Source organism: Rhagoletis zephyria, unplaced genomic scaffold, assembly GCF_001687245.7.
Source record: "Rhagoletis zephyria isolate East Lansing unplaced genomic scaffold, Rhagoletis_zephyria_1.1 Rzeph_scaffold_04653, whole genome shotgun sequence".
Taxonomy (NCBI): domain Eukaryota; kingdom Metazoa; phylum Arthropoda; class Insecta; order Diptera; family Tephritidae; genus Rhagoletis; species Rhagoletis zephyria.
The window spans coordinates 1-26,575 of NW_016161736.1; the positions used below are offsets into that span (position 1 = coordinate 1).

General features: G+C 38.6%; 1 protein-coding gene and 1 long non-coding RNA gene across 8 annotated transcripts; one reads left to right on the forward strand and one right to left on the reverse strand.

Annotated features, from left to right (window-relative positions):
- Positions 1-6: 6 nt before the first annotated feature.
- Positions 7-24,224, reverse strand: AGO3 (Argonaute 3). 7 transcript variants are annotated; one of them, XM_017626499.1, is made up of 4 exons: positions 12,785-12,800; positions 12,190-12,685; positions 6,587-6,664; positions 7-2,728 (listed from the first exon to the last, which is right to left on the reverse strand). In XM_017626499.1, the coding sequence occupies exon 4, from the start codon at positions 2,724-2,726 to the stop codon at positions 21-23; it is 2,706 nt and encodes a 901-aa protein (XP_017481988.1). In that variant the 5' UTR covers positions 2,727-2,728; positions 6,587-6,664; positions 12,190-12,685; positions 12,785-12,800; the 3' UTR covers positions 7-20. The 7 variants fall into 7 exon arrangements, with proteins under 7 accessions (XP_017481988.1, XP_017481991.1, XP_017481990.1 ...); XM_017626502.1 differs by lacking the exon at positions 12,785-12,800 and having other exon boundaries at positions 12,190-12,285; positions 12,638-12,782; XM_017626501.1 differs by lacking the exon at positions 12,785-12,800 and having other exon boundaries at positions 12,190-12,350; positions 12,638-12,782.
- LOC108371022 (uncharacterized) lies at positions 18,688-19,414 on the forward strand. The gene is made up of 2 exons (XR_001848708.1): positions 18,688-19,033; positions 19,147-19,414. It is a non-coding gene; the product is annotated as an uncharacterized LOC108371022 (long non-coding RNA).
- Positions 24,225-26,575: the final 2,351 nt, after the last annotated feature.

The following is a 26,575-nucleotide window of genomic DNA, read 5'->3' on the forward strand; positions in this document are numbered from 1 at the left end:
GAAAATTATCAAATAAAATCTTAAAGATAAAATAGTCTATCGGAAAGCTCTTCCGATGTTGCCCTTCGTATGCTTTGGCCGATTAAATACGCCATTTTGTGCGCGTATTGACAGCATGCAGGTATTCGAATAGTTCCTGGCCAATTGTAGTACATAAAGCAGAGTTTATATGTCAATCTTTGTATAATATCAGGACTATATTTGGCATCGTCTCTTAGCACTATGTAATGTGCTGGCGTCACGGTGCCCTGACGTACTGTCTGCGATACCAAATAAAAGTCGTACATCTTTGAACGTGTTATGACATTATCTACGACTGTGCCCGGTGGTGGATTGTCGACATTAGATCCATTCGTAGAAAAATATCTCGTATTTATACGTTTCTGTACAACAATAAAGGTTATTTTGACAGCATAATCCTTGAAAGCGCGCTTGCAAGCCGCCTCCAATTGTGGTATCTCGTGGCCGGAACAAAGCGGCAATTGACCATCGCCAACACCATCTCGATAAATGATTATGTTATCAGGAAAAACTCCATTCTCTCGATGGAAACGTGTTACCGCAGCAGTAAATGACGAACAAAGGCCATTCACAATTTCCTCTCGCTTGCCCTGTATGACAGCTTTGCTGTACCATTTAGTGTAATTTTGATTCAAAGAGGCTACAAAAGCAGCGACAGAGTTGCCTTTTTGTGCTGCATCATGATAAGAGTCGATTCCACAGATCATAACATTCTTGAATGGAATTTTTACAGCCCACAATGATCCGCCAAGTTTGCAGTTCATTTGCAACATGATCTTCTGCACGATCGAACGATTTTTAGCCTCATTCAGTAAAGTTCGCGCGTTAATTACCTGCGATGGTATTGGTATTTCAGCGCAGCAAACTTTCTTAATTGCCGCGTAGCGATCATCACGATTTGTCGGACTAATGCACACAACTATTTGTGTTTGCCCATCAATATTCGTTCTCAAAGCTTTTACGTAAGTGTCCACTCTATCGTTATCCAAAATAACTATTTTCGGCTTATCCACCCTTATTCCTAAAGCACGAGAATTGCGATCCACATGTTCGTAAAAGTTTTTGGCGCATCGCGAGTCCGTTTTGCAATGGAATAAAATCCAATTGCTAAGGTGCACAACTTCCAAAACCTCATTGTTTCCAACATATTTAGAAAAGTCTGCATTTACACCAGCCCCAAATTGCTTTTTACCCAACATGATTTTTTCTTCCTCAAATTGCCGTCCATTTAAATACTCATGTGCATTCTTCAAGTTTAAACCCCAACACTCAAGTATTTTTTGAGCTTCTGGACAACTGTTTACGTTCTTGAAAAACTTCTCCAAAGCGAGTAATCTTTGGTTTGGCGAGACTCGGGTAAATGTAGCAATCTCACGCATTAGCTTATAGTCCGAACGTATATCATCACGCAAGCCTGTCAGGTAGCATAGTTCCGGAATAAGACAAACAACTAAATCTTCCGCAGCTTGCTTATCAGCAGTCTTTTGTTTTTTTATACTGATTATTAGGGGCTGAGTTTCATCTTTAATCAAAATATTATGACTTTGCTTGTAATAGTCGATATATGATAATTCAGCTTGTTTGGTTTGAAAAGTAGCTTTTGGGTTTTTCTCAAAACAAATATCGTCGATTCTGTACGTTCGGTTATTGTACCGTGAACCCAATAAATACTTTTTGGCGTTTTCCTGAAACATGTTGGGATTAGAGCGATAAATTTCTACTAATGTTTCGAGAACAGTCTTTTGGCATAAAAGGCGATGGGATACATCACAGCACAGCATCAAACCGCCTTCGTATTCATCAATTGCGGTTACATAGCCAGGCCATACCTCCAATTTTGCCTGTGGAATGACCTTCGGAGCAGTTGGATCGAATTGCTTTCGATCGAAACGCACATAATTCAAAGTTTTCATAACTCTATCGAACAGCACATTGTATAGATGTATGCAGTTCTTGAGCGCTTCTTTGCGTTTGAATAAGATTCTTATTTCAATATCGGAATTGTCTGCGACATTTTTGCTGAGAAAAGTTGTTAGTTTATCTTTAAGTAAAATTGGCAGATATAAAGTCACTCCATCAAATGTCTTAGTGCCGCCAAATTTATCACGATGTTCATTCAGGTACTTCATACGTAAACTAAGCGAATCTACTGGGGGATGGAATCGCACTTCATAGACAAACACACCTTTTTCGGGATCAGATGACAAACGTATGTAATTACATGCCAAACGTACTGGCATACCTTTGTTGCCGTGTTTCAATTCTGGATTATAAATATCGGCCTGAATTACCTCTTTCTCAGGCTCCGGTTCAGGCACAGGCATTGGAACAGGAGCGCGAATGGGAACGGGAACGGAAACGGGAACGGGCTGAGTATCCAACTTAGGCTCTGCTGGCTCATCAGTAAATAACGTTTTGAAAACATTGGCACGACCGCGACCCCCAAACAGGGAAGCTTTATTCGAATCAGTTGTAGATGTAATATTTCCTTGATTGGTATCGTCAGACGAACGACCCTCAAGTGTCATATTGGTGCATGATGAAGCCAAATCATCTAGCAGCCTGCCACGACCGACACGACGATACTCTCCACCGGAATTCAAACTTTTACTGCCTAAGCCACTATCCTTTAGAGATGAATCTCCATCAGTGGAATCTTTCTCTGTTTTGAGGGATAAAAGAAATCCGCGACCGCGTGCTGCCATTGCTGTAGAAATAAGATTGAAAATAAAAAAGAAAAACACCGTTTATAATTAGCATATTCACTGAGTTATCTCTTTATATGCAGAGATGGTAATCTTTCATTTCATAGCTACATATCGTCACCTTAATTCACATAGGCCCTATCCAACTCTTTTTTTGAAACTACGTTTTTCACACATTTTAGTAGGGCATATTAAAATACACCTCCGAAAATTTTGAAATGTGGGTATCAAAAACAAGGGACTTATGACACTTTTTAGTAGTACGGGAGCTAGCAGCGTCTTGGAAACCAGAATTTTAAGTCAGCTGGTTTTTTGATATGACATCTCTCTCACTCGCTCGGTTAGCGTGGGGCCATCTGGTAGGAGGTAAAGGTTGCGTTGACTGGTGCGCATCTTATCTTCACAGTCAATAATANAGCTGGTTTTTTGATATGACATCTCTCTCACTCGCTCGGTTAGCGTGGGGGCCATCTGGTAGGAGGTAAAGGTTGCGTTGACTAGTGCGCACCGTATCTTTACAGTCAAGAATGCTAAATTTTTAGTTAATTCTAGTATGTGTAATTTTCTTTTCATTGGCTTTAATTAGCTTTCAGAAACATAGATTTATCATTGCCGGACATGTTAAAGGTTGCTAAGATTGTGCCAGACGTCATAATAAAAAAAATTCTAATAATTTTAGTGAAGCTCAAAATTTAATATGATGTGTTTTAAGAACTAATGAATCTAAAATTAATTTTCCAGATAATAATTCGGTTGCTAAAGCAAGAGCCGGAGCGATTTAAAGCCTAAAAGAATTAAAGTACAAACAGACGACAGCGTTGATCCGGATCAACTCGGGAATTAACTGCAGTTGATCTGGACTAAGTCCGAGTTAAGCTGAATCAACGCTGCCGTCTGTTTAAGCTTTTACGCTGGTAGGTAGAGAGATAGTAGCGAAATAGTGAATTTTCATAGGATTTTAGTATGAAAACTTTAAACTATAACTACAATTATTACACAAAACAAAAATACCAATTATTGGAATATCAAAAATTATATTTTTTATTTAAAATACATACGTTAAGGTAAATAGGAATTTAACACCTTTCAAAAAACATCAACTTATATATTGTCGGAAAGAAGCAACAAAATCAAGAGAAAAACACAAACATTTTGATATTTATAACTGTCATAAAAAATACTGGCTTACAACAAAAATGCGCACCGGATGCTACTATCCAATTCCTATGCAGAGTCTCTTGCTGATTACGAAAATCGAGTAATTTTCCATAAATAAGTTTTCGAAATATTTGCAATGTACCGTTTTTCAGCTTAAAAAAAGCGGTTGCAGTTAATCACGTATGTATATCTTATACGAAATGTAGCAAATGAAAGGCGAAAAAACTCCTCATACTTTTGTACTTAATTAAGGTAAATGAAGGTACGTACAGACGTACATACATCACATAGCATCTCGCAGTGCAGACACGAACCAAAACCAATTTAGCTCTTTATCTTTCCAACTAGTGTTCCGGTATCGTTGGAATAACACTGAATATGTCGGGAAAAATGTCGGGTGTACCCAAATACCCCCTTAAACCGGTAAAAGCAAAAAAAAAACCTTTTTTGTTTGGCAACACTTTAGCCTAATTTTTAAGAATCCGGGTAATCGTTTATGAAGCTTGAATACCAGTTCTGGATACACTCTGCATGACCCCTCCACCGATACCACAAACATGTCGATTAACATCTGGATAAAAACTTCCAAATCTCGTGTATATATAAGCGAGTCCTTTCCAGCCACCTATCGGGTCCATTTTTCGCAGGTATATTTCGAACAAAAGAGCAATCATTCAAATCGGCTGAGAAACATAAGAGCAATAGGGAGGAATAGATTTGTATGGGATTTCGTTAGCATATTAATATATAGATTTTTAATATTCCCATAATTAGTTTTATATTATAACGTTAGATAAGTAGTTATAGTTATAGTCATTAGTACTTAAACAACATCATATTAAATTTTGAGCTTTACTAAAATGATAAAAAATAAAAATAAAAAATTATGTCTGGCACAATGTTAGCGACAATGGACATGTCTGGCAATAATAAATCTATGCTTTTTAAGCTAGTTAAAGCCAATGAGAAGGAAATGGCCCTTACTAAAATGAATTAAAAAAATTGTATTTTTAACTGTAAAGAAACAGTGCGCACTAGTCAGCGCAACCTTTACCGCCTGCCAGATGGCCCCACGCTAACCGAGGGAGTGAGAGAGATCTCATATGAAAACACCAGCTGAACTTAAATTCTCTATCGAAAATGTTGCTAGCTCTTAGACTGTAAAAGGCATATCTGCAGTGTTTCGTTTATTTGTTATACTGTTTTTTGCTTCTTCTGTAAAATAGAAAATTTGCTGGTTAGCGCCTTTGTGAATTAGGGTAACGATATGTATGTATGTACATATGTAGAAAAGTTAACAAAACAAAATTATATCGTTAATGTTAAACCAAATAAATCAAATTTTTAAACGTTGCCAGCTTACTGTTGAGGCGACTTTCTACACTTAGCGGCTAAATTCCCTCGACGTTAGCGAAAGGATTTATTTTATGTTAAAAAAGCAAACATAATTTTTTTTTAAATTTCCTAAATGCAACAAACTGAGTCCTATAAATGTTAAAATTAACACTATTATGAAGGCTGACAATTTTATCAGGATTTTTTGACTATCCGGATAATCCGGATACTCGTATTTCTTAATAAAAATTTTTATAGATAGTGTAGTTTTATTCGATTTTCCGAATCTAAAAATCAAGAATAGTTTGTTTTGTTTATTTTGCAGCTTCTGTAATTTTGAAAACAATTTTACGAATCCGTTCAAATACTGTTTAGAACATCCGGAACAGATTTCCAGTTTTTATCCATACACATGAAAGGCTGAATGGATAACCAGATATCCGAATACACGGATAGTCCTCGACTTATGGTGATTTCGTTTCTACCAAAAAATGTCGGCTTTTGATTGCCCCTTTCTCTTTTCGTGTTCGATTCTAAATTTAAGGCAAAGGGATTTAGTGTTCGTTTCTTAAAATGTTACACTCTTTTAAGGTAAAAAAGGCACATTCTTTGCCCTTTGAAGCTTTTCCAGGGGAGATGGCTGGCCTGAAAATTAGTTGCTTGTTTAAAACATGGCTTCGGAGCAAAGGGTTTTTTCATCGCCCCGCTCCAGCTCCGCTCCGGTATTTTATTTTGCTCCGAGCTCCGCTCTTGCTCCACTCCCGCACCCAAAATCACTTTTTAATTTATTTATTTACATATCGAGCCCTAACCGCTAAAAAACGTAGGCCACATTTTTTGAAAATTTTCTTTTTGATGCAGAAATGCAGCTATGTATGTATACATATGTATACACTTCTGCACCCAAAAATAATAATTTAAGTATATTTATTAATTGATTTTTTTTTAATTTTTATTGAGCTTGAGGTCGTTGTATTCGAAAATTTTTGCGGAAAAAGAAAAATCTTTCAAAGAAATTGTTACGACGCTAGAAAATAACAAAAACAAAATATAGAATTTTTTTTAGGCGCTAAGGAACAAACTATTTTTTTAGCTCTTTACTCCAGCTCCGCTCCAGCTAAAATCCTTTACTCCGCTCCGCTTCGAAGCCCTAGTTTAAAACAATAAAATGTGTGAGGTAAACAACGTCAAGAAGGCAAAAGCATGCCCTTTGACAGGGTTGAGTGTAACATCAAAAACATTTTTTACCGGAGAAGGGCAATATTTTTTGGAAGAAACGAAATCACCATTAGTTACAATGCACCTTTGCTGGCATGGCATATTTTTTACACAATGAAAGGAAAATATTTGATATGTTAAGTACTCACCTTCTCAGAGGTTTAATTCAATTCGCAAAATTAGAAATTTTCGTTTAAAGATGTTTTCGGTAGCAATTCCAAGGTTTTCTAAAATTTAAGTAAAATAAAGATATATACAATGTGATTTCAATGGCAATTTTAACAGCAAATTAAATGGAAAATGATTTCTTGTTTTCTGTCAATTTCCATAAAAAAATCAGAAAATTAAAATAATTTTTCACTTAAATTGCCTTCGTGAAATTGGCTGTAATTTTTTTTTTATCTAGACTGACTAGGCGAATTTATATAAGGTGATAGCAGGAGTACAAAAACAAAAACTTACATGTATTTTGTTTTTGCTTTGGCGGCATAAACCGTCAAAATCTGTAAGAGTGTGTGTGGAAATTCAAACAAAATTTTTCAATTTGACATAAGAAGCCGTGAGGCGAAACACATACACAAAATCAGCTGATCTAGTAACACCACCATATATAAATTCGCCTTCCAGTCTAGCATAAAATTTCCCTTCGCATAGGATTACGAAATTGGAATATAAGAAAGTAGAACCGTTTTTGGTATATAGCCAAGTTTCGGGTTTTTGAGATCTGAAAGAAAGGCACTCACTTAATTGCAATTTTCTTTGGATATAGTTGGCCAATCTTAAATTTTTAATAAGTAAATCCTATCTAATTTTTCATAATCTGTGCATGTAGCAACATTTTGTAACCGGATTAGTAGTTTAGGGGCTATCAAGAAGTTTATTTACACGTAAACCGAAGATCTAAAAGAACTGTTCTACTTGTTTATATTTTGATGGTAAGACTGCTTAGAACAATAATCTCACCTAAAGAAAAAAAAAAAAAATAAAAGCACTTTCTTGCTATTCAAAAGTTGAAACAAATTTGATTTTGCAGCGAAGTAACAATGATTTTTTTTTTTTTTAAGGAGGGTATCGTGTTGAACATTTTTGCTAAATAAACATTTAGTCTGGCTCGTTACAGTCTTTTCAATCAAAGTTGTTGTTGTTGTTGTTGTTGTAGCGGCTACAACAACCTCGCCCAGATCGGTTGATATCTCAGTCGTTGTCGTCAACTTCCACTAACGGCAGCCCTAAGAAGCGTGCAGCCTCCACTGGGTCGGTCCACAGGGACAAATCCGTTAGGGTTGTCGGGCTTTCCGGGTATGCGAAGAGATGTTTCGAGTCATGAGGGGTCTCTCCGCATGCCGGACACTCATTTGGCACATCCGCTTTTAGTCTGCTCAGGTATGAGTTTAAACTGCTGCAGTAGCCAGAGCGAAGTAGGGCTGTTGTGGTTCTCCCACCTTCCAGATGTCTGGGATGATGAGAGTGGCTATTTACAAATTGAGGACCTCCTTTAGGTACGCTACTCCCGCAGGACCCAGATTTTTCAGCATCAGCATGCACATTCCGTCGGGACCCATGGCTTTGGAGGCTTTCGCCTTCCCGATGGCAACCTGAGCTTTACAGCAAGTGAAAGCAAGGGGGGCACAATTTGTTGGCCGTTTGTGCAGCCTTCTGGTCACTCGACGCTTGGCTTTGTCCACCGGAGAATGCAGTATGAACTGCCGGCTAAAATAGCTCGCGCATCGCTCCGGGTCCGACGAAGCATGGTCGCCGAAAGAAATTTCTACTCTGTCGTCGTGTTTCGTCGGATTGGACAGTGACCTCACGGTTGACCAAAGATTACTCAGACCAGAGGTGAAGCTACAGGGCTTCAGATACTCTTCCCACTTCTTCCGCTTATGTACGTTCACCAGCTGCCGAACCTCCGCGTTGAGATCCCTGATACGGGGATCCCCGGGATCAGCTCATCGGCTGGAACAACCACTTCGGCCGGGAAATTTGGACGTGGGCCCGCAATGCATCCTGCCGTTACAAAGCGAGCTGCTGCAGCGGTGACAGCCCTGCGGAACTCACCAAGGTGGACGTCGGTTGGTGTGGGGAGAGCAGCGAAGGTGTTTTCAGTAAATTCCGCGAAACTTTTCCAATCAGCTTTAGAAAAGTTGATATAGGTCCAGTCTTCCGCGGAAGCAAGGTGGGTTGGTTTATCTATCGAGTTGACTACGGGCAGATGGTCTGATGCCAAAATCAGCATACTTCGCCATGATATGCTGTTTATCAGACCAGCGCTGACTATTGTTATGTCTGGCGAGCTGCAGCAGCTGCCAAAAAATCTTGGTGGGTGCGTCGTTGTTGTTGTAGCAGCATACAAATTCCCCAAAGACATTTTGGGGAGTGTTGCTGGAGTGACAGTCCTTGGCCAGATATAAATCTGGGTCGTTCCGGTTACGTAGACCCGACTGTCGTGGGTGCGTCGTCGTTCATTGCGCATCATCGCATATCGAGCCTGCTCTGAAGCCCGTTACAGTTAAATTGAACGAGCTTCATGTGGTTCGGGAAACGTGTGGTAATGCGGGGTGTGAGAGATATGTGTGGCCGTGATGCCATTGGCTGTGGCGCTGCTGAGGTGGTTGCCGCCGTGGTGGTGGTGGGTGGCGTCGCAGTTAAGGCTTGCGACCGAGCAGCGCAACACGGGCTCTCGAAGTTCCTCGTCCAATCTCGCGTGGTGCGCAGACCTGAACATGCCCTACAGTGGCGTCAGCCAAGGTAGGTGTTGCACTTGACTGATGTCACATTCCGGAATATCCTGGTCAGATTGTAGGAGGAACCAAGAGTTGTTGGCGGCGGCGCGTGGGTGGTGGTGCGGTTGTGTGTGTTCTGTGGTCTGTCGTAGTTGTGGCGTGGTCTGTCGTAGTTGTGGTGTGGTCAATTGTGTTGTGCTGTGGTGTTTGTGTGGGGCTGCTCAGGTGGACTGGGGTAGCCGTGGAGGCTGCTCTGTTTGAGCAGCAGGGGACCACAAACGACGTGGTCCACTGCCGATGTGTCCGTAATTCTGAGCAGATTCTGAGGTGACTCCACCCCTCGCAAGCATTGCACTTGACTAAGGTGGAGTTGTTGTGTAGTCGCCACTGACGTACACAGCAGGTGTAGGTTTCTGGCCCTGGGTATGACTCGATGCCAGCCCTGAGCAGAAGAAAACGTAGCGAATNAAGGTGGAGTTGTTGTGTAGTCGCCACTGACGTACACAGCAGGTGTAGGTTTCTGGCCCTGGGTATGACTCGATGCCAGCCCTGAGCAGAAGAAAACGTAGCGAATGTAACCCTATGGACGAACAACTTCTGAGATACTTCGCCGACCTAAACGGGGTTAGATCGCCGAAACAACAGCCCTTGGTCGGTTAAAACCCGAGTCATTCCGGTACGTAAAACCGCCTGTCGTGGGAATGTAGGGTTATTCATCGTCGGAATCGGTGTATCATCGGCGTGAATTCCCAGCGATAGTCTGACCTCCTTCCCGCCATTGCCATTACAGCCGATTTTACGTACCGGAATGACTCCGGATTTACCCGACCGAGGGCTGTTGTTTCGGCTATCTAACCCCGTTTAGGCCGGCGAAGTATCTCATGTAGCGGCACTACTAAGCCCCGCCTGGGTAGGTTTGTCCATCAATCGTTGTCGTCAAGCTCAACTAACGTTTTTTGACAATATACATACATGTGAATCGATCTCGGGAGATTAATTTATTTTTAGAGGATTTTTCCCTGCATCGATTATTTTTATTTCTATTCGAATCGATTGATATCTCTAATACTGTATGTGGATACATATGTATACTCTGGTGACCCGATAATTAGATAACATTTTTTTGCAAGTTTTGACCATCTATTTGTACTTATTATCTTTAACATTTTTTTTTTTTAGGAAAATATAGTGCCTGCTACAACGAAAACGCTATAACTCAAAGCTTCAAACTTCGTATAAGATTTATAATAATTCGATGAATCTCGAAAAATGGGCATCAAAATTGCAAACCTTTTTTTTGGGAATTTCTTGAAATAATTCGGCTATGCAGTTTTGTAGCCCATTTAATTTTAGTAAAATATTTTGCAAGTTTGAATTAACTCAAAAATTTCGTTGATTTTTGAGAATTTATTTTGAACATACTTTGTATAGAACAAATCGCTTAACATAGTCAGCGAAAATTAAAAAAAAAAAATCAACGAGATTTTTGAGCTAATTCAAACTTGCAAAATATTATACTAAAATTAAATGGTCTACAAAACTGCATAGCCGAATTACTTCGAGAAATTAAAAAAAAAACGTTTGAAATTTTGATGTCCATTTTTCGAACTCTGTCGAATTATTATAAATCTTATACAAAGTTTAAAGCTTTGAATTACATAATTTTTGTTGTAGCATGCATTATATTATCCTAAAAAAATATGTTAAAAATAATAAGCACAAATAGATGGTCAAAACTTGAAAACAAAAATAATAATTGGTTTTTAATGAAAAATCACATGTTTAGAAAAATCGTTCAGAAGAGCAGCTTGATGTGATGCTTATAAAAATGGTTCAAAGAATTTTTTTGTTTGGCCACGTGGAAAAAACTTTATCGCTCTTCAAGATCACCGTACGTACATATGTACGTACATATAAATGCTTGAATTTAATAAGATTCTAAAATTATTTTTCACGTGAAAAACTTACCTTATTTATCTCGTTCAGAAATAACAAAACTAATTAAACAGCTTCTCTTTGCACTTTTGAGCACTATTCAGAATTAAACGCACAATGCAACTTGCAAGGCCAATTTGTTAACCTGGACTCAAAAAAGGGAAGTGTGTGCATATGCAAAAAGTATAAATAAGCTGGAAAGTAACGGTATACTTCTAGAATTTTATGTATGAGAAGAACTGCTATTTTCTTCTTTGTAGATGTGAATGTTTCACACAACCTTTTCTTATTCTGTGAGGTTCAGTTGAGATAACACAATTCCACCATGGATTCAGTCGAGAAGGCAATAGAGGGCGACTACGTTAAAAATCAAAGTACAGTACCTACCGCTAGCAGGTAGCAATTGGGGCAAAGACAAAGAAACATTGTGAGCAACATAGGTACAAGTTAACCAATGAAACTAATGTTGGGAGCTAGTGGGATGAAGCGAATTATTTAGGCAAAATGGTACCAACTTAATTATCTAAGCACACAGCGCGTATAACAAATAAATATATGCATTTAAACTTTTATATTAGAACAAACGGTCCCAAGGGATTGATATTAGCCGCTACAACAACAGCAAAGGATTGCCTACACGCCGTTATCAGTGAGTGCCAGCCATCTATTGCACATGCAAGGGATTTGTAACATATTTGAATCTTCTAGTGATGAAGCTTTAGCAAGTTTCTAGATAAGTTTTTAATAGTGTGATATGATACTCTGTTGGAACGTATTATATGTTTTAACATTGGAACTACATACATACATAAATTCCTACTCCATAGATATAAATATAAATCCTACTGTTTATAAATTTACTTGTGTATTTTTTGTTGTATGTATGAATAAGTAATTCTGCATACATAAACTATATACATATCGATGGCCCTCTGCAGTAATGGACGGAATAGCCCGAAATAGTTGTGAGCGGTACTAAACCCCACCCCGCACAACTCAAAAACCAAAATCCTTAACGGGTAGTAAGGGATTGTTTCTTAATTTTGACATGTACATTTTGATTAAAATGAAACATTAAATTTTCACAAACTTACCGCTCCAGCGTACGGTTCTCTCAAAGTTATATTAAACGCTGCATAAAGTTCTCAGAACTGACGCATTTCTGGTTTTATATGATTGGCAACAGGACACTCAGGATACAATAGCACACAAGCTTAAGTAAAACTTGATAAAGTCCAATAGTCGGGGGGCTTCTCTGAAAGTTACATATAATAAACGCTGTATAAACGAAGTTCTCAGAACTAGCGACGCATTTCTGGTTTAATATGCTTGACAACAAGACACTCAGGACACAGTGGCACACAAGATTAAATAAAACTTGATAATAGGGAATTTGGTTCAACTAATCGCCTGTGAAAGTTGAAATCATGTAAATTCCCTATAAATTCCAATAGTCGGGCGACTATTGAAAGCGTTTCCAAAACAAAGCTTATCACTTAACCACAACTAGTGATAAAAGGAAATGTTTTTAATGAAATTTACACAAAGATTCCTATAATCACAAGCACGGCAGAGGTTGTTTACTGTTTTCTGCAAATATTATAAAATGTGTAGAAATATTGAATTATTGAATGAACTGCTGAATAACGGGAAAATAAAACATGCTATTTTTTCACCCAATTTGCTCACGGCGCGATTGTTTTGGTTTGTTGCACAGCGTCCTATATACCGCGCAGTGTTGCATTTGTTATCCAAAGGAAATTACATTTGGTTGCTTTTGGGATTTTTTACAGAAATATGTGGGTTACCCGTCATTACAAAAGAAAGTAAATATCATGATACAAATGCTTAATTATTCGTATTCGTCATAATGGTTATTTATTGATTTGCTGTGTAGTATCTATGTACATTAGACTGCATCACCAAAAAAATTGCGGCTTTTCTGCTGGGACTACAAAATTGATTATATTTTAAGACGTCCACCAAAACATTTTGGAAAAATATTAAAATTTACGTGAGCAGGACCGATTTGCAAATACCTCCAAAAATGGAGTTTTTTATGAATACAAAAATAGTTTCTTCGAAAAGGTTTTGAAAAAAATCCCCTCAGTTGACAAAACAGATTAAGCTTAAAAAAATCTTTAAAAACCTTTTCAACTGAATCGTAATAATGAGATTTATGATGCTGTTTTTTTAGACTTATGAGACTTTTTATTTGGGGTTTTTTTTAAATATTTAAGAAACTATTTTCATTCAGGAAAAATTTTCTTTTTGGAGATATTTTCAAATCGGTCCAGCAAACGTAAATCTTAATATTTTTTTGAAATAGTTTAGTGGACGTTTTAAAATATAATAGAGTTTATAATTCCAATGGAAACTCAGTACCGATTTTATTTTTGTTTTTGTATGGGGAGTGATGCAGTCTAATGTACATACAAGAATATAAACCATCCTATTCTAAACAACAAATTCAGAAATAAACAACATTAGTTCCCTACAAATACATACGTGTACTTATTCTTCAGACAATAGAGCACATATTGACTTTATAAACAATACTTAGCAGATATGCAACACTTTAAACTATTCAGCTAAAATTTTAGATAAGAAAACGAAACTTTTCGATTCAATTAAAAAAATCTCTTACAATTGAAATAAAAGTACCGGCAACCCTGACAATTTTGACAATCCAATTCTAAGCAAACGTCAAAAACGCAATAAAGATGCCAGATTGAGTCATTGGCCCATGTCAGATTGTGTTCGGTGGGTGTGTGAGTAACTAGGGGTCTTCATTTAAAGTGATGAACAGTTGATAAACTTGATAAAATGATAAATTTATTATTGTGATAAACGAACAGTCAAGCTTTATATGGAAATATATTTAACCGAAGTTTATCACTTAATTAAACGTATAAATTTCAGCAAATTCAAATTGCTACGAACAAATAAAAGGCAAATGAACACAATGGATGAGGTAAGAACGAAATGTAACTAGCCAGATAAATTAAATATTATACAATTTTGGGCAATTATTCATGAGAGAATGCCGATATACAATGCCTGCGAACGGCGAACTCACCACAGCGAAATTCGCGCTGCCAAAATTAAAAAACCTGCAAGTATGTGAAATTGAACACAATCAAAGCGAAATGCGAAGTTCGCTCGGCGGCGCTTCGTGGTGATAGACTTATTCCTATCGCTCTGTTAGGCGATGGCAGCTGTACGTGCCAAAGACGGCTTTCAAAGTTTTAGAAGAAAACAACATAAACATGAATTATTTTTGTTTTTTGAAAAATATAGTTGTGGATTCGTTAAATCTCGGCTCGACAACATCGCGCGAGTCCATGCGGTGGGACAGAGACCGCCATATGGATAGGCGCGCGAACCCGCTTACAGTTCAGGGTCGAGGGTAACCTGGCGCCCTAGACGACCGTAGGAGATTGGGCCTCAGAGGCTCCCAAGCGAGGCACTATATCAGGTACCTAGAGCAAGGTAAAACTCCCGAGCAGACGCGGCAATGGGCGCGAGGGCGAAACGACCGCAACCGCAAATGAGCGGAAGAGCGGGCGGCAAGTGCAACAGGGTGCAGAGGTATCCGGCAGTCAGACCGCACCCGCTGAAAAGCGGAGCGTTAGCAACCCCGTGATTCGAGCAGAAAGTTTGACAGGCGCGCCGACGAGACCGCACCCGGTGAAAAGCGGAAGAGCGGGCATTGTAGTCGGGATGAGAAGCACGGAGACCAGAGGAAAAGAGTAAGTGGTTCCGGTGAGAGCGCGCCCGCCGCAAAGCGGAAGAGCGGACAATTAACCCTCCAGAACTTGGCTTGAAAGAAGCAGCGTGAGTTTCCACCCCCTCCGGAATCGGGACCCGGGGGTAGGCACTGGGGGCCAACGTCTGCGCGCGGTAGCAAAGGTGCTGCCTAGAAACTATCTCGCGGAGGCGCTGAGTCCGGATGAGTTGACTCCCTGCAGGACGCCATAATGGACGAGGTGTTCAAAGGGTGGAAGCGCCCGCTGACCTTCTGCGGAGTTTATTTCCGTCCAGGTATGCTCCTTGTGGACTGCAAGGATGAGGGTACGGCAAAATGGCTGGAAAAGTTTGCACCAAAACTAGGGAGCTGGAAGGGAGTTGCACTATTCGTCAAACGGGGTTATGAAATACCAGCCATGCATAATATGAATATCTTCCTGCCGAGAAGTGCCGACAGATCGGCAGATTATATGATGGGGCTGCTAAGGGCGCAAAACGAAGGTCATAACACACCAGCGTGGCGCGTCATCTCGAGCAGCATTGATTATGCTGGCGTGGGGCTAAACGTGGGCATAGATGAGGACTCCTTCATTAGCGTCAGGAGGGCTGAATATAAGCTGAACTTTAGGTTCAGCTATGTTACAATGGCGAAAAAAGGCAGCGGAAGAAGAGAAGGTAGCTGACGAGGGAAATATGCAGGTGGATGAAGTCTCCCCCCCGTGTCAACAGCTACAACAGCTACAGCAGTAGTGGACGCACAGGTTTGCCAGCCTGCACCTTCAGCCCAAACTTCTAACCCGCTATGCACCACCCAGCTACTATCAGCGGCTCTTGCACAGGGGCAGGTCCCCTCAACGCAGGAGCTGATGGAGGGACTAGACCTGAGAGCGCTTGAGCTCGACGGGAAAAGCGAGTGCGACCTAAGGCTCTCGGACCTCGACGCGAGGGCGCGAGTAATCTTTATCCCGAAGGTGGGCAATAAAGAAGATAGTGGACAATTACATAAGATCTAGCATTCTGAAGGTAAAACCCCTACACTCTTGTCAGCATGCATACAGAGCTGGAAGGNAGCATTCTGAAGGTAAAACCCCTACACTCTTGTCAGCATGCATACAGAGCTGGAAGGTCCACGGACACAGCCCTGTATCAACTGACAACCGAAATTCAGGGGGCTTTTGAATGCGGAGAAACAGTGCTCTGCACTTTCCTCGATATAGAAGGAGCGTTCGACAATACGTCTCACACTGGTGTGCACAGGGTACTAGAGAAGAGAAACGTGCAGCCAGTGATCTGCAACTGGGTGGATACGCTGTTGCATAGTAGGATTGCTGACACCAAGGTGGGGGACAGCATGGTACAGCTATTAACAACAAAGGGCTGCCCACAGGGAGGGGTTCTACCCCCTCTTCTGTGGTGCTTAGTGGTAGATGAACTCCTTCAGCTTCTCTCCGACCATGACATCCGCTGCCAAGGCTATGCGGATGACATAGTGATCATTGCCAGGGGGAAGCTCGAGAGGAACCTCTGCGAAATTATTCAAAGAGGATTAAGATTAACAAAAGGATGGTGTGCTAAGTTAGGCCTTAACATCAATCCGGCCAAAACCGCCATCATCCCATTTACCAGGAAAAGAGCCCTGTTAGGCATGAGGGACCCCTGGAGGAGGTCGTGGTCGGCGTCGCCAGCGAAGTGAAGTATCTGGGAATAATCCTAGACACCAAACTTCTATGGAATAAGCATGTGTACGCGATCACCTCCAATGCCACGAAAACGTTAATGGTGTGTAAGCGTCTTGCAAGAAAATCGTTGGGTTGTAGCCCCAGGATCCTAAGATGGCTCTACATCATGATAGTACAGCCAATGATTACCTATGGGGCGGTGACTTGGGTTTCAAGAACTATTCTGGCCACGGTGAGACAATCATTCACCAAGCTACAACGACTGGCTTGTGTATGCATAACTGGAGCAATGCGCACATGTCCGCCGACGGCGCTGGAAGTAGTCCTCGAACTCGAGCCTCTTCACATAACCATAGATTATGCAGCCAAAAGAACTGTGCTCAGCTTTGCTAGAGAGGGATGCGGCAAAGGTAAGGTCGTATCCTCTAGAAATATGGAGAAGCTAGNCCATTTACCAGGAAAAGAGCCCTGTTAGGCATGAGGGACCCCTGGAGGAGGTCGTGGTCGGCGTCGCCAGCGAAGTGAAGTATCTGGGAATAATCCTAGACACCAAACTTCTATGGAATAAGCATGTGTACGCGATCACCTCCAATGCCACGAAAACGTTAATGGTGTGTAAGCGTCTTGCAAGAAAATCGTTGGGTTGTAGCCCCAGGATCCTAAGATGGCTCTACATCATGATAGTACAGCCAATGATTACCTATGGGGCGGTGACTTGGGTTTCAAGAACTATTCTGGCCACGGTGAGACAATCATTCACCAAGCTACAACGACTGGCTTGTGTATGCATAACTGGAGCAATGCGCACATGTCCGCCGACGGCGCTGGAAGTAGTCCTCGAACTCGAGCCTCTTTACATAACCATAGATTATGCAGCCAAAAGAACTGTGCTCAGCTTTGCTAGAGAGGGATGCGGCAAAGGTAAGGTCATATCCTCTAGAAATATGGAGAAGCTAANGTAGTCCTCGAACTCGAGCCTCTTCACATAACCATAGATTATGCAGCCAAAAGAACTGTGCTCAGCTTTGCTAGAGAGGGATGCGGCAAAGGTAAGGTCGTATCCTCTAGAAATATGGAGAAGCTAGGGGCCTCGATCTCGCTTGCTCTGTTCCCTTGAGATGAGATAGGAAAAACTATAGTATTTGAGAAGAGATTTAAGATAGAGTTATGCAGTAAAACAACCTGGAGCGCCCCCGATTTCCAGTGCACACTGCACTGGTACACAGATGGCACGAAGTCCTCAGATGGAGTAGGGGCAGGAGTCCTTGGGCCCAGAAAAAGAATCTCTGTTCGTATGGGGAAATATCNCACTGGTACACAGATGGCACGAAGTCCTCAGATGGAGTAGGGGCAGGAGTTCTTGGGCCCAGAAAAAGAATCTCTGTTCGTATGGGGAAATATACGAGCATCTTCCAAGCAGAAGTCTATGCAATCTATCCATGTGCGGAAACAATCATGAGTGGAGGGTATAGAAATGAGAAAATTATAATTTTGAGTGATAGTCAGGCGGCACTCAAGGCTCTTCTATCCTATGAATCCTCATTTGTCCTTGAGTGCATTGATAAGCTAATCTCCCTTGGCCCAGAGCCCTTCCTGGGAGTAGGTCCCAATACCATAAAGGAGGAGCTTAGGAGAGAGAGGCTCACTCTAAGAAATTTTAACTAGCGCAGTTCGGTAGGAACAAACATACACAGAAATCGAGTTGCATTTCCTGTAAAAGTTTTAAGTGATTAATTTTTTCGTTCTTAGGGCCGGTTGCTCAAAGCCTGGTTGACACTAATCATCGATTAACATCGTTATCGACCATTTCGGCTCAATGCAAATAACATGGCAACTCTTTTCGAAAAAGTAAAACATTATACAGTCCAAGCCTTTTTATTTTACACCTCATTTTGCAAAATCGAACGATGGCATTAATTTTCAAATAATTTGAATTTAACATTTCAACAGGTGGCAACTCTTTTCCTAAAAACAAAACCAGGCCAAGCGCTTTAGTTTGACTCCCTATTTCTGAAAATCGAGCGAACGGTGCAGATCTTTTATCCTGAATAAAAGATGCCTTCGCGTATTATATATATACATAGATATGTGTGTGTAAAGAGATAAATATTAGTGTAAGCCTGTACAGTGAAATGAATTGTTATACGTAGTTAATTTGTTCTTATTGCAATAGCTGTGTTTTAGTTTTCAAAATGTTATGTTATCTACATTTGTAATAAACTTGACATTAAATCAATATACTAAATAACATAAATAAAATTTTGGTAGGTTTTGGTTGATTTTGGTAGGAACTTTTGGTAGGATACAAAATTTGTCAGTGGCAACACTGCAAACAGCTGAGTTGGATAGGCGAAGAGGAGTAAAACACTAAAATTTATATAAATTTGAAGTTTTGTTCTCTTTAATTTGTTCTAGATGGTTATACGAAAAGATAATTTTTATAAATTTTTCCATCACGGTGAACAACAACCACCGCACTGGAAGAGAATTACAAATGCAATGACCAAAAGTACGTACAAAATTGTGATTGTAAAGTAAAAAATATACATACTACCACATTAGTAAAAAAATCTATGCATGGATGTATGTATGTGTGTACATATATTTTTGTGTATATAACAGATAGCCCCCCAGGAAAATTTTAAGGTAAAAACCAACCATCATACAAGATGCACCTGTCACGAACATGTACATGTACATGTTCAAAAAGGCCAAGGCAGATTGCTCAAATGACGTTCCCCCAAGAGTCAAATCAACGTTGTCGAAATTGCCCAAATTTTTTCTGGTCTAGAACTGTCAGCTTAGCAGAGTTTCCAAAATTTTGTAATAATAAGGATATATAACAATAAACATATATTTCTATAAGACAGTCGAATGTCAAGAAAATTAAGCCAGAAAGCTGTTTTATTACTTAACCTATTTATAATTTCACCATGGTTATATAGATAAATATTAATTAAGGGCTTGTTTTTTAGTGCCAGTTAAAGCTCAGACCACGTAAACTGTATATATTCTGTATATTCTGTACATTATTGAGAATCTTTACTACTTCCAATAAACCAATGTTCTCAGTAAAATGGCAATCCTATCATTCAGCAATTCAGAAATTGGTTATTGTAGAAATGCTGGTATTGCATATTTCACGGGGCAGAATGGGAAACGGACGTTAAAGTTGCCAATGAACTTAATTTGTGGCAGCAAAAGTTGTGTTGCTAGAATTCAAAATGAATTAAAAATACATTAGCATAAAGTTGTAATAATGATGCTAACATAAAAACAAAAATAGTTAAGAATACATTTTGTGTTGTTTATAATATAAACAGAAGGATGGTGTTTCCACCCGGTGTTTAATTCTTTAAGGTTTTATGAAATGTATAGGACAAATAATATTGAGCAGTGAACAAACTCTTAGGACCTGAAAACCTATAAAAACGCAAAATATGCACTATAAATCGCAAAGAAGATAAGAAACATAGGCAGCTAAAACAAAAAGTATGCAAAAAAGGACTTTTTTTTAAATAATTTGCTAACAAAAATATATCGTCACTATACTTGAATAAAGTCGCGCTAGTGTTTTAACGGCAAAAAAAGACGTGTAAAAAAAATTAAGAAAAATGACGCTTACATATAGATCAATACCTGGCCAAGGACTGGCAGTTCAGCATCATTCCCNATAGGACAAATAATATTGAGCAGTGAACAAACTCTTAGGACCTGAAAACCTATAAAAACGCAAAATATGCACTATAAATCGCAAAGAAGATAAGAAACATAGGCAGCTAAAACAAAAAGTATGCAAAAAAGGACTTTTTTTTAAATAATACTTGAACAAAGTCGCGCTAGTGTCTTAACGGCAAAAAAGACGTGTAAAAAAAATTAAGAAAAATGACGCTTACATATAGATTAATACCTGGCCAAGGACTGTCAGTTCAGCATCATTCCTCAAAAACTCTTTGGCGAATTCACATACTGTTACACCCGCAAACATAGTTGACCGCGAAAATAAATTTACGAATCTTTCTTCGGCGTCAAATATCGTCGTTTAAAGTACAAAACCGTGTATCGTCATTCTGCAAAGCCACGTAACTGACATTGGCTGCCAAAAATAGGATTTGCTCACATAGNAAATATCGTCGTTTAAAGTACAAAACCGCGTATCGTCATTCTGCAAAGCCACGTAACTGACATTGGCTGCCAAAAATAGGATTTGCTCACATAGACTCTTGGCTCAAGCCTTATCCATTCGTCCTGAAATGCGATTGCTTTATAAAAAAAGCACCATTTTGAAATATGAGTGTTTTTACGTTCTAGAAAATAATTTCTAAAACTTCACATACGCGGTTTTGCATTTTGTTGATACGCGGTTTTGCACTTTAAACGACGATATGTAGATTAACGCGTCCTTCGCGTTGAAATAAGAGTCTTCCTTCGCTGAAGTTTTTTACGCGTATTTTTTCGCGGGCAACTTTTGAGCTCACTATATGCTATACAATTCCAAGCCCATGACTGTGTATGAAAGGTTCGGTTTGTATGTGAGGTGCCACGCCCCCTTTTGCAATAGCTTCAGTTTTCCTCCAAGAGTAGGTGATTGATTTCATACACCGCAATCCCAAGTTGCAGTATTTACTATGAACACTGTCAGAGATATGCCGTATGAAAAGTTCGATATGTTTGGGAGGTGCCACGCCCCCTTTTCCAATAGCTCAAATTTGTCTCCAAGAGATTGCGATTGATTTCGTATATCTTCAACCAAGTTCCAGAACTCCACCATGAACACTTCCAGAGATATGCAGTTTGGAAAATTCGATTTGTATGATTATATATATATAACCATCCTTGGAACGCGTGCGGCAGGTGTACGAAATTAAAAAAAAAATCGATTCAGCCGTTCTCGAGCTTTGCGAACACAAAACAAGCGGCTTTTTTGCACTTTAATTTGGCCGTACCTGAAATTTCGTTCCTACACACATACTTACAAATTCATTGCCATTTTCGAAAAAAAACACTAAAAATAGGGCATTTAAAGGGCAAGATTTAACAGCACAAGGATAATAAAGAAAAGCAATTGTACTTATGTAAGTTAATAGAAAAGTAAAATACAGCTATGCCTCCTGGCCAGTTTATTTTTTTTATTTTTTCAAAAATAGGCAGCTTTTCCAATGTTTTAGAACAAGGTATGTCGCATGCCCCCATTATTAACAGAACATAAATGAAATGAAACCAGCTTCTGCTAATTGGGAATCGGCACGATCATTAATTCAAACAAAAATGTTATATTTTACACTAACAAAGGAGTAGCAAATTTAATAAAATTAAAAAAAAATCTATATTTTTGCATTAAAACCAGAAATTTTGAAGGAAAACCGGGACATTTCAAGGTTGGCCCGGACACCGCGCCCAACAGTCTACAATCGGGACATGTCCCAGAAAACCGGGACGTACGGCAGCCCTATTCAAACATCGTAGGGGCACAAATAAGTAAATATGTACATATATATGTATGTATGTTTGTTCGTGCTCCGCCATTCGATTTCCCTACAGGGTACTAAAGAAAATAAAATGCTTATGTATGGGTAGCTTAACGTAGACGTAGTCATTGCTGTTTGTTGCCGTCGTGGGCTTTTGACATGGGTTGTTGTTAAAGTTTTGTACCGCAGTGAGTCTCGTGTTAATTTTAGAAATTCCGTCCAATTCATTTCAGTTCAGACTGTGCTGGCACACGGGAGAGCGTTTAGTGAACACGCGATTCAGCATACCCACATTAGCAAGTGTGAAGCAAAATCAAAAGGAATACTAATTTCTGGATTTTTGCCTTCTAAAATAAGCGAATAGGGCAAACAAGTGCAACAATTAAATTTTATAATACCTACAAAAATACATACCATTTGAGTATATACATAAAAAGTTAAAATAATTTGTGTAGTTCACATTCCATTGCACAGCAGGCAGTGGTAAATTAAAAAAAAAAGTTATACATATACATATATGTATATATAATACATCTGAGCAACTGGTGCAATTCCAATTGAGAAATACCTGCATACATATATATATATCTACTTGTGTTAAACGAAAATCGCGCTGGGATAAGAGATTAAGAGAAAAGTTCAGCAATACTGGACGAAAGTACAAAGTACAAAAACAAAAAATACTAGATAGCCAAAAAGAAAATTAATACATACAACGCACATACATATATACATGCATACATATGTGCATAAACGTGACAATTTGAGAAACGTGTACCTATATATCGAGAAAAAGCTTACCACTGTGAACCAAAGTTCGTGTGCTACTTGCTGCCACTGCAGATTTCTCATAAGAATCACGTTTTCAACACTAGGTTTTTTACGTTTTATTTTTGTAAATTTGAGTCTTTGTGCACGGCGCGTCTAGGAGGCGATTCAAGGTTTTCATACAGACATATGTACATATATACGAATCAAAGCAGAAACGAAAAACACGAAAACCAAGAAATAGCTATACATAAAAAATAAAAAAAAAAAGAGTTCGGGCGGTGTCGTTGCCATTCCGCCGCAGTTGCTGTTTTCTGCTATTGTTGCTACCCCCTGAATTACATATATGTATGTACACACGTATCAGTATCAGTGTGGAAAATTCCAAATGAAAATCAACAAACAATAACTAATAAAAGTAAAGGAAATAACGATATTTACAAATATGTATTGCAATGTTTAAGCAAACAAAGTGATAAAATATTCAAATATTCCAAATTACAAGATTTGAGATCCAAGTTGGAAATCTATGTTTTGTGAAGTGTTTTCATGCGAAACTGCTGCGAAATAAAAGTAAAAAAATATTTTGCGGATTACAAGGTTGCTGGCTGAAAAAGAATCATACTACAAATAGTGCGCATTTGATTAAAAGTGGTACTTTATACATTCTTAAAACAACAAAAGAAAAAAAAAAAAAAAATAAGACAACACAAACCCGCCGACAAACCAATTACTACAAATAAAATATTTAGCATTTTTGTTGCTAGGTACGTGTTTCTATACAATAATAATGCATAACGTATGAAATTCTTTATATGTACAACACACTAAGCATTCGTGTAAATAAGCGATAAGCAAAATATAAAAATACGCCGGCATTATCAGAAAAGTGTTATCAGCTTAACATTGCCTTTTAAAAGACTACATAAATTAATGTATACATACATACACATAGCCGCAATAATTGTATACACGTTTACATAGACATATCGCAACGACGACAGCTGAAACAAAGTTATTGACTTCCTCACAAAATACCAAACTCAACATTATCAGTGTCAAGTGAAAATAAAAATAAACTAAATATTCGTATGTAAATAAAGTTGAAAGCTTAAAAAATTTTAATAACTAGTATGTGGATAAGTGAAATGTTATGTTAAATTCGGACACAAGACGTCAAGTTCATGATTTAACTACCTGTCGTTATTGGGATCATTTTTGGATATTCACAATACTGCCGCAATAAATTGCAGTGTGTGCACAGTGTTTACTAGTATAGTGTTATAAAATTGTCTACATACCTGTACAAACACACACACAAAAAAAAAGAAGAAATTGCTGCAAATATTGTATAAAAGGTTAAATTGTGATAACGTGTACCTGACCGGGGTCGGAAGCCTTCTACATTCTTTCAAATCCAATCCCACTTCCTTAACAGATGAATTTCGGCCAAGTGCATCTTTGTAGATGTTGTAAAAAAATACTTTAAATAAGAACACGCCATAAAATAGCGTACGTACAAAATCAAATTATTCAAACTTAAAAATACTTTTCGCGACAACTTTTGCATGCAGTCATTAAAATATACAGCAATAAAAAAGTCATTACAACAAACGTGAGCAAGCAAAGTGAGCCGACTGTTATTGCGACAAAGCATCCCGACAACCTGTTAACCATTTGTTTTTGCTATACTAGATAGTGAAAAAAAAAAAAAAAAATTAAAAGTAAAACCTGTCTAACGTCATCAGAGAGTTATTACTCCACGGGGCATACATACTAGTCGCAATCACACATCCAGTCAGCCGACATACCTACTACATATTTAGCTAAAGTCGCAACTAAAAGCTAAGCGTACTTCACTGATACTGCACAGGAAATTCGCCATTGCCGCCGCCATTATTGCAAGTTTCACGACGACTACGGCTACGACGACAACGACAGCGACAACGACAACGGAATCAACGAAGACGTTCACCATTGCCAACAAAGCTGTTCCGGTTATTCGAACAACTGATATTGTCGTCTCCAGTCAGCCAACGACAATTGCCATCATTCCACCTCAACTGCAACCGGCGCACAGCAGCAAAATTAAGTACGAAATTATGGAATCGTACTGGAGCGAAGCGAATGGACATGCTCCACATTCGGTTAAGTATGAAAGGTAGGTATGAACATTTATTTGGTTATTTCCGTACAAGTTTTTTATGGAAATTTTATTTTTGTAAATACTTATCTATGTGTTTTATATCTACTTAGAGTTAAAACGTGCATACAATTACATATCTACATATATATTTTATAGCGTAAAATTATTTGTATAACTATTTACTATTACTATTCGTAGTGTGGCATTCTATTTTTTTATTTGGTTATAAATTAGTATTTACTAAGGGTTTTATATTCTTATAGACACATGTTAAGTTTAGCATTTAATGATTTATTTACGGCAAATGCAATTAAAATGTATGCATTTTTTTTATAAATAACTGCCATATTTGCAGTTGTTTCAAGAGATTAGCTGCAACGTCACTAAAACTCAAGCATTCAAATATACTCAGGTGTTAAAAAATATGAGTTCATATTTGTGACAAATATTTACACGGCCGGAAGTGGCCAAAGAATTCCGTTGACTCACGCAGCCAACAGACATTAGTTGTGTTTGTTTACAAATTATCTAGTAACTTGCCAGCAACTCTCCAGTAACTTAACTTCTGAGAATACTCACAGAAAAAATATCCAAAAAAAAGTACCCGAACGCAAATCTAAATAGTACTAATTTGCAAGTTTCATGTACAGCTGATAAATTGCTTGTTTATTCGCAGCAATTTCCTAATAAAACAATATATTTTACATACATTTAAATAGGTTTATTTTGCCAATTTCAACAATAAAACCCATAAACAGTTCCCTTACTAGTTTAAATTGCATCCAGCAACATGCGATCAGCTGTTTTTCGTACTGGAAAATTCTTACAAGTAAAAATTTATTCAGTAGAAACCAGCAACTTCAACTGTAATTTTCGCTCTCTCAATTTCCCCTACTTTGCAAGTTTTTGCGTATGTAAACGCCAAGACATGAAAATTTGTAAATACTTTTACTAGATTTTACTGGAAATGAGTAAACAAACACAACTATTGCTGTTAATAATTTTAGAGAAGTTTAGCGATAGTGTGTGGTGGTTGTTTTTATAAGGTCAATATGTACCTATGTACATATTTATATAGTTGAAAAAATTTAAAGAAGTAAAAAACTGAGTGCTGCTCGATTCTTCAATAGGGTGAGCGAGTGATGTATTTTACAAAGATTTTCCGTCGCTCCTTGTCAAATTTTGGTTTACAGACAAAACGACTTGGGCATTGTTCCGCGTTTAGCATGATTTCTTTCCTCTTGGAAACCTGGGGTAAGCCTTATTCTCCTGCGCAATTCTCGTTATTTCCATGGGCAGCGAGTGCTGGCGAGCTGTCGTGGGAAAGATCCTTAACCTCTCTTCATCAGAAATTCAGATATTTATTTGTTTCGTTTAAAAATACTAACAGCCATCTCTAATTTGGAGCGCTAAGCTTCGCGTTTTTTAATGCCAACGACTGGCAGCGGGTATATGTAAAATTTAGATTATAAATAAACGGGTCAAATTTTACTTGGTGCGGAGTACTTACTTAACTAGTTTATACTGTAATCTAAAAAAAACACAGACTTTGATGTGTTCGTATATTTAACCTTTTCGTGTTTGTGTTTGTAAATATTTTGCTCAAAATTACATAACATTACTTTAACTTCCTAATTACCTCGCTAATGTTTCTAATCTAAATGCATCT

Bases quoted from the DNA above. Each gene is read 5' to 3' on its own strand.
- AGO3 (XM_017626505.1), bottom strand. From the start codon at position 2,726: ATGGCAGCACGCGGTCGCGGATTTCTTTTATCCCTCAAAACAGAGAAA.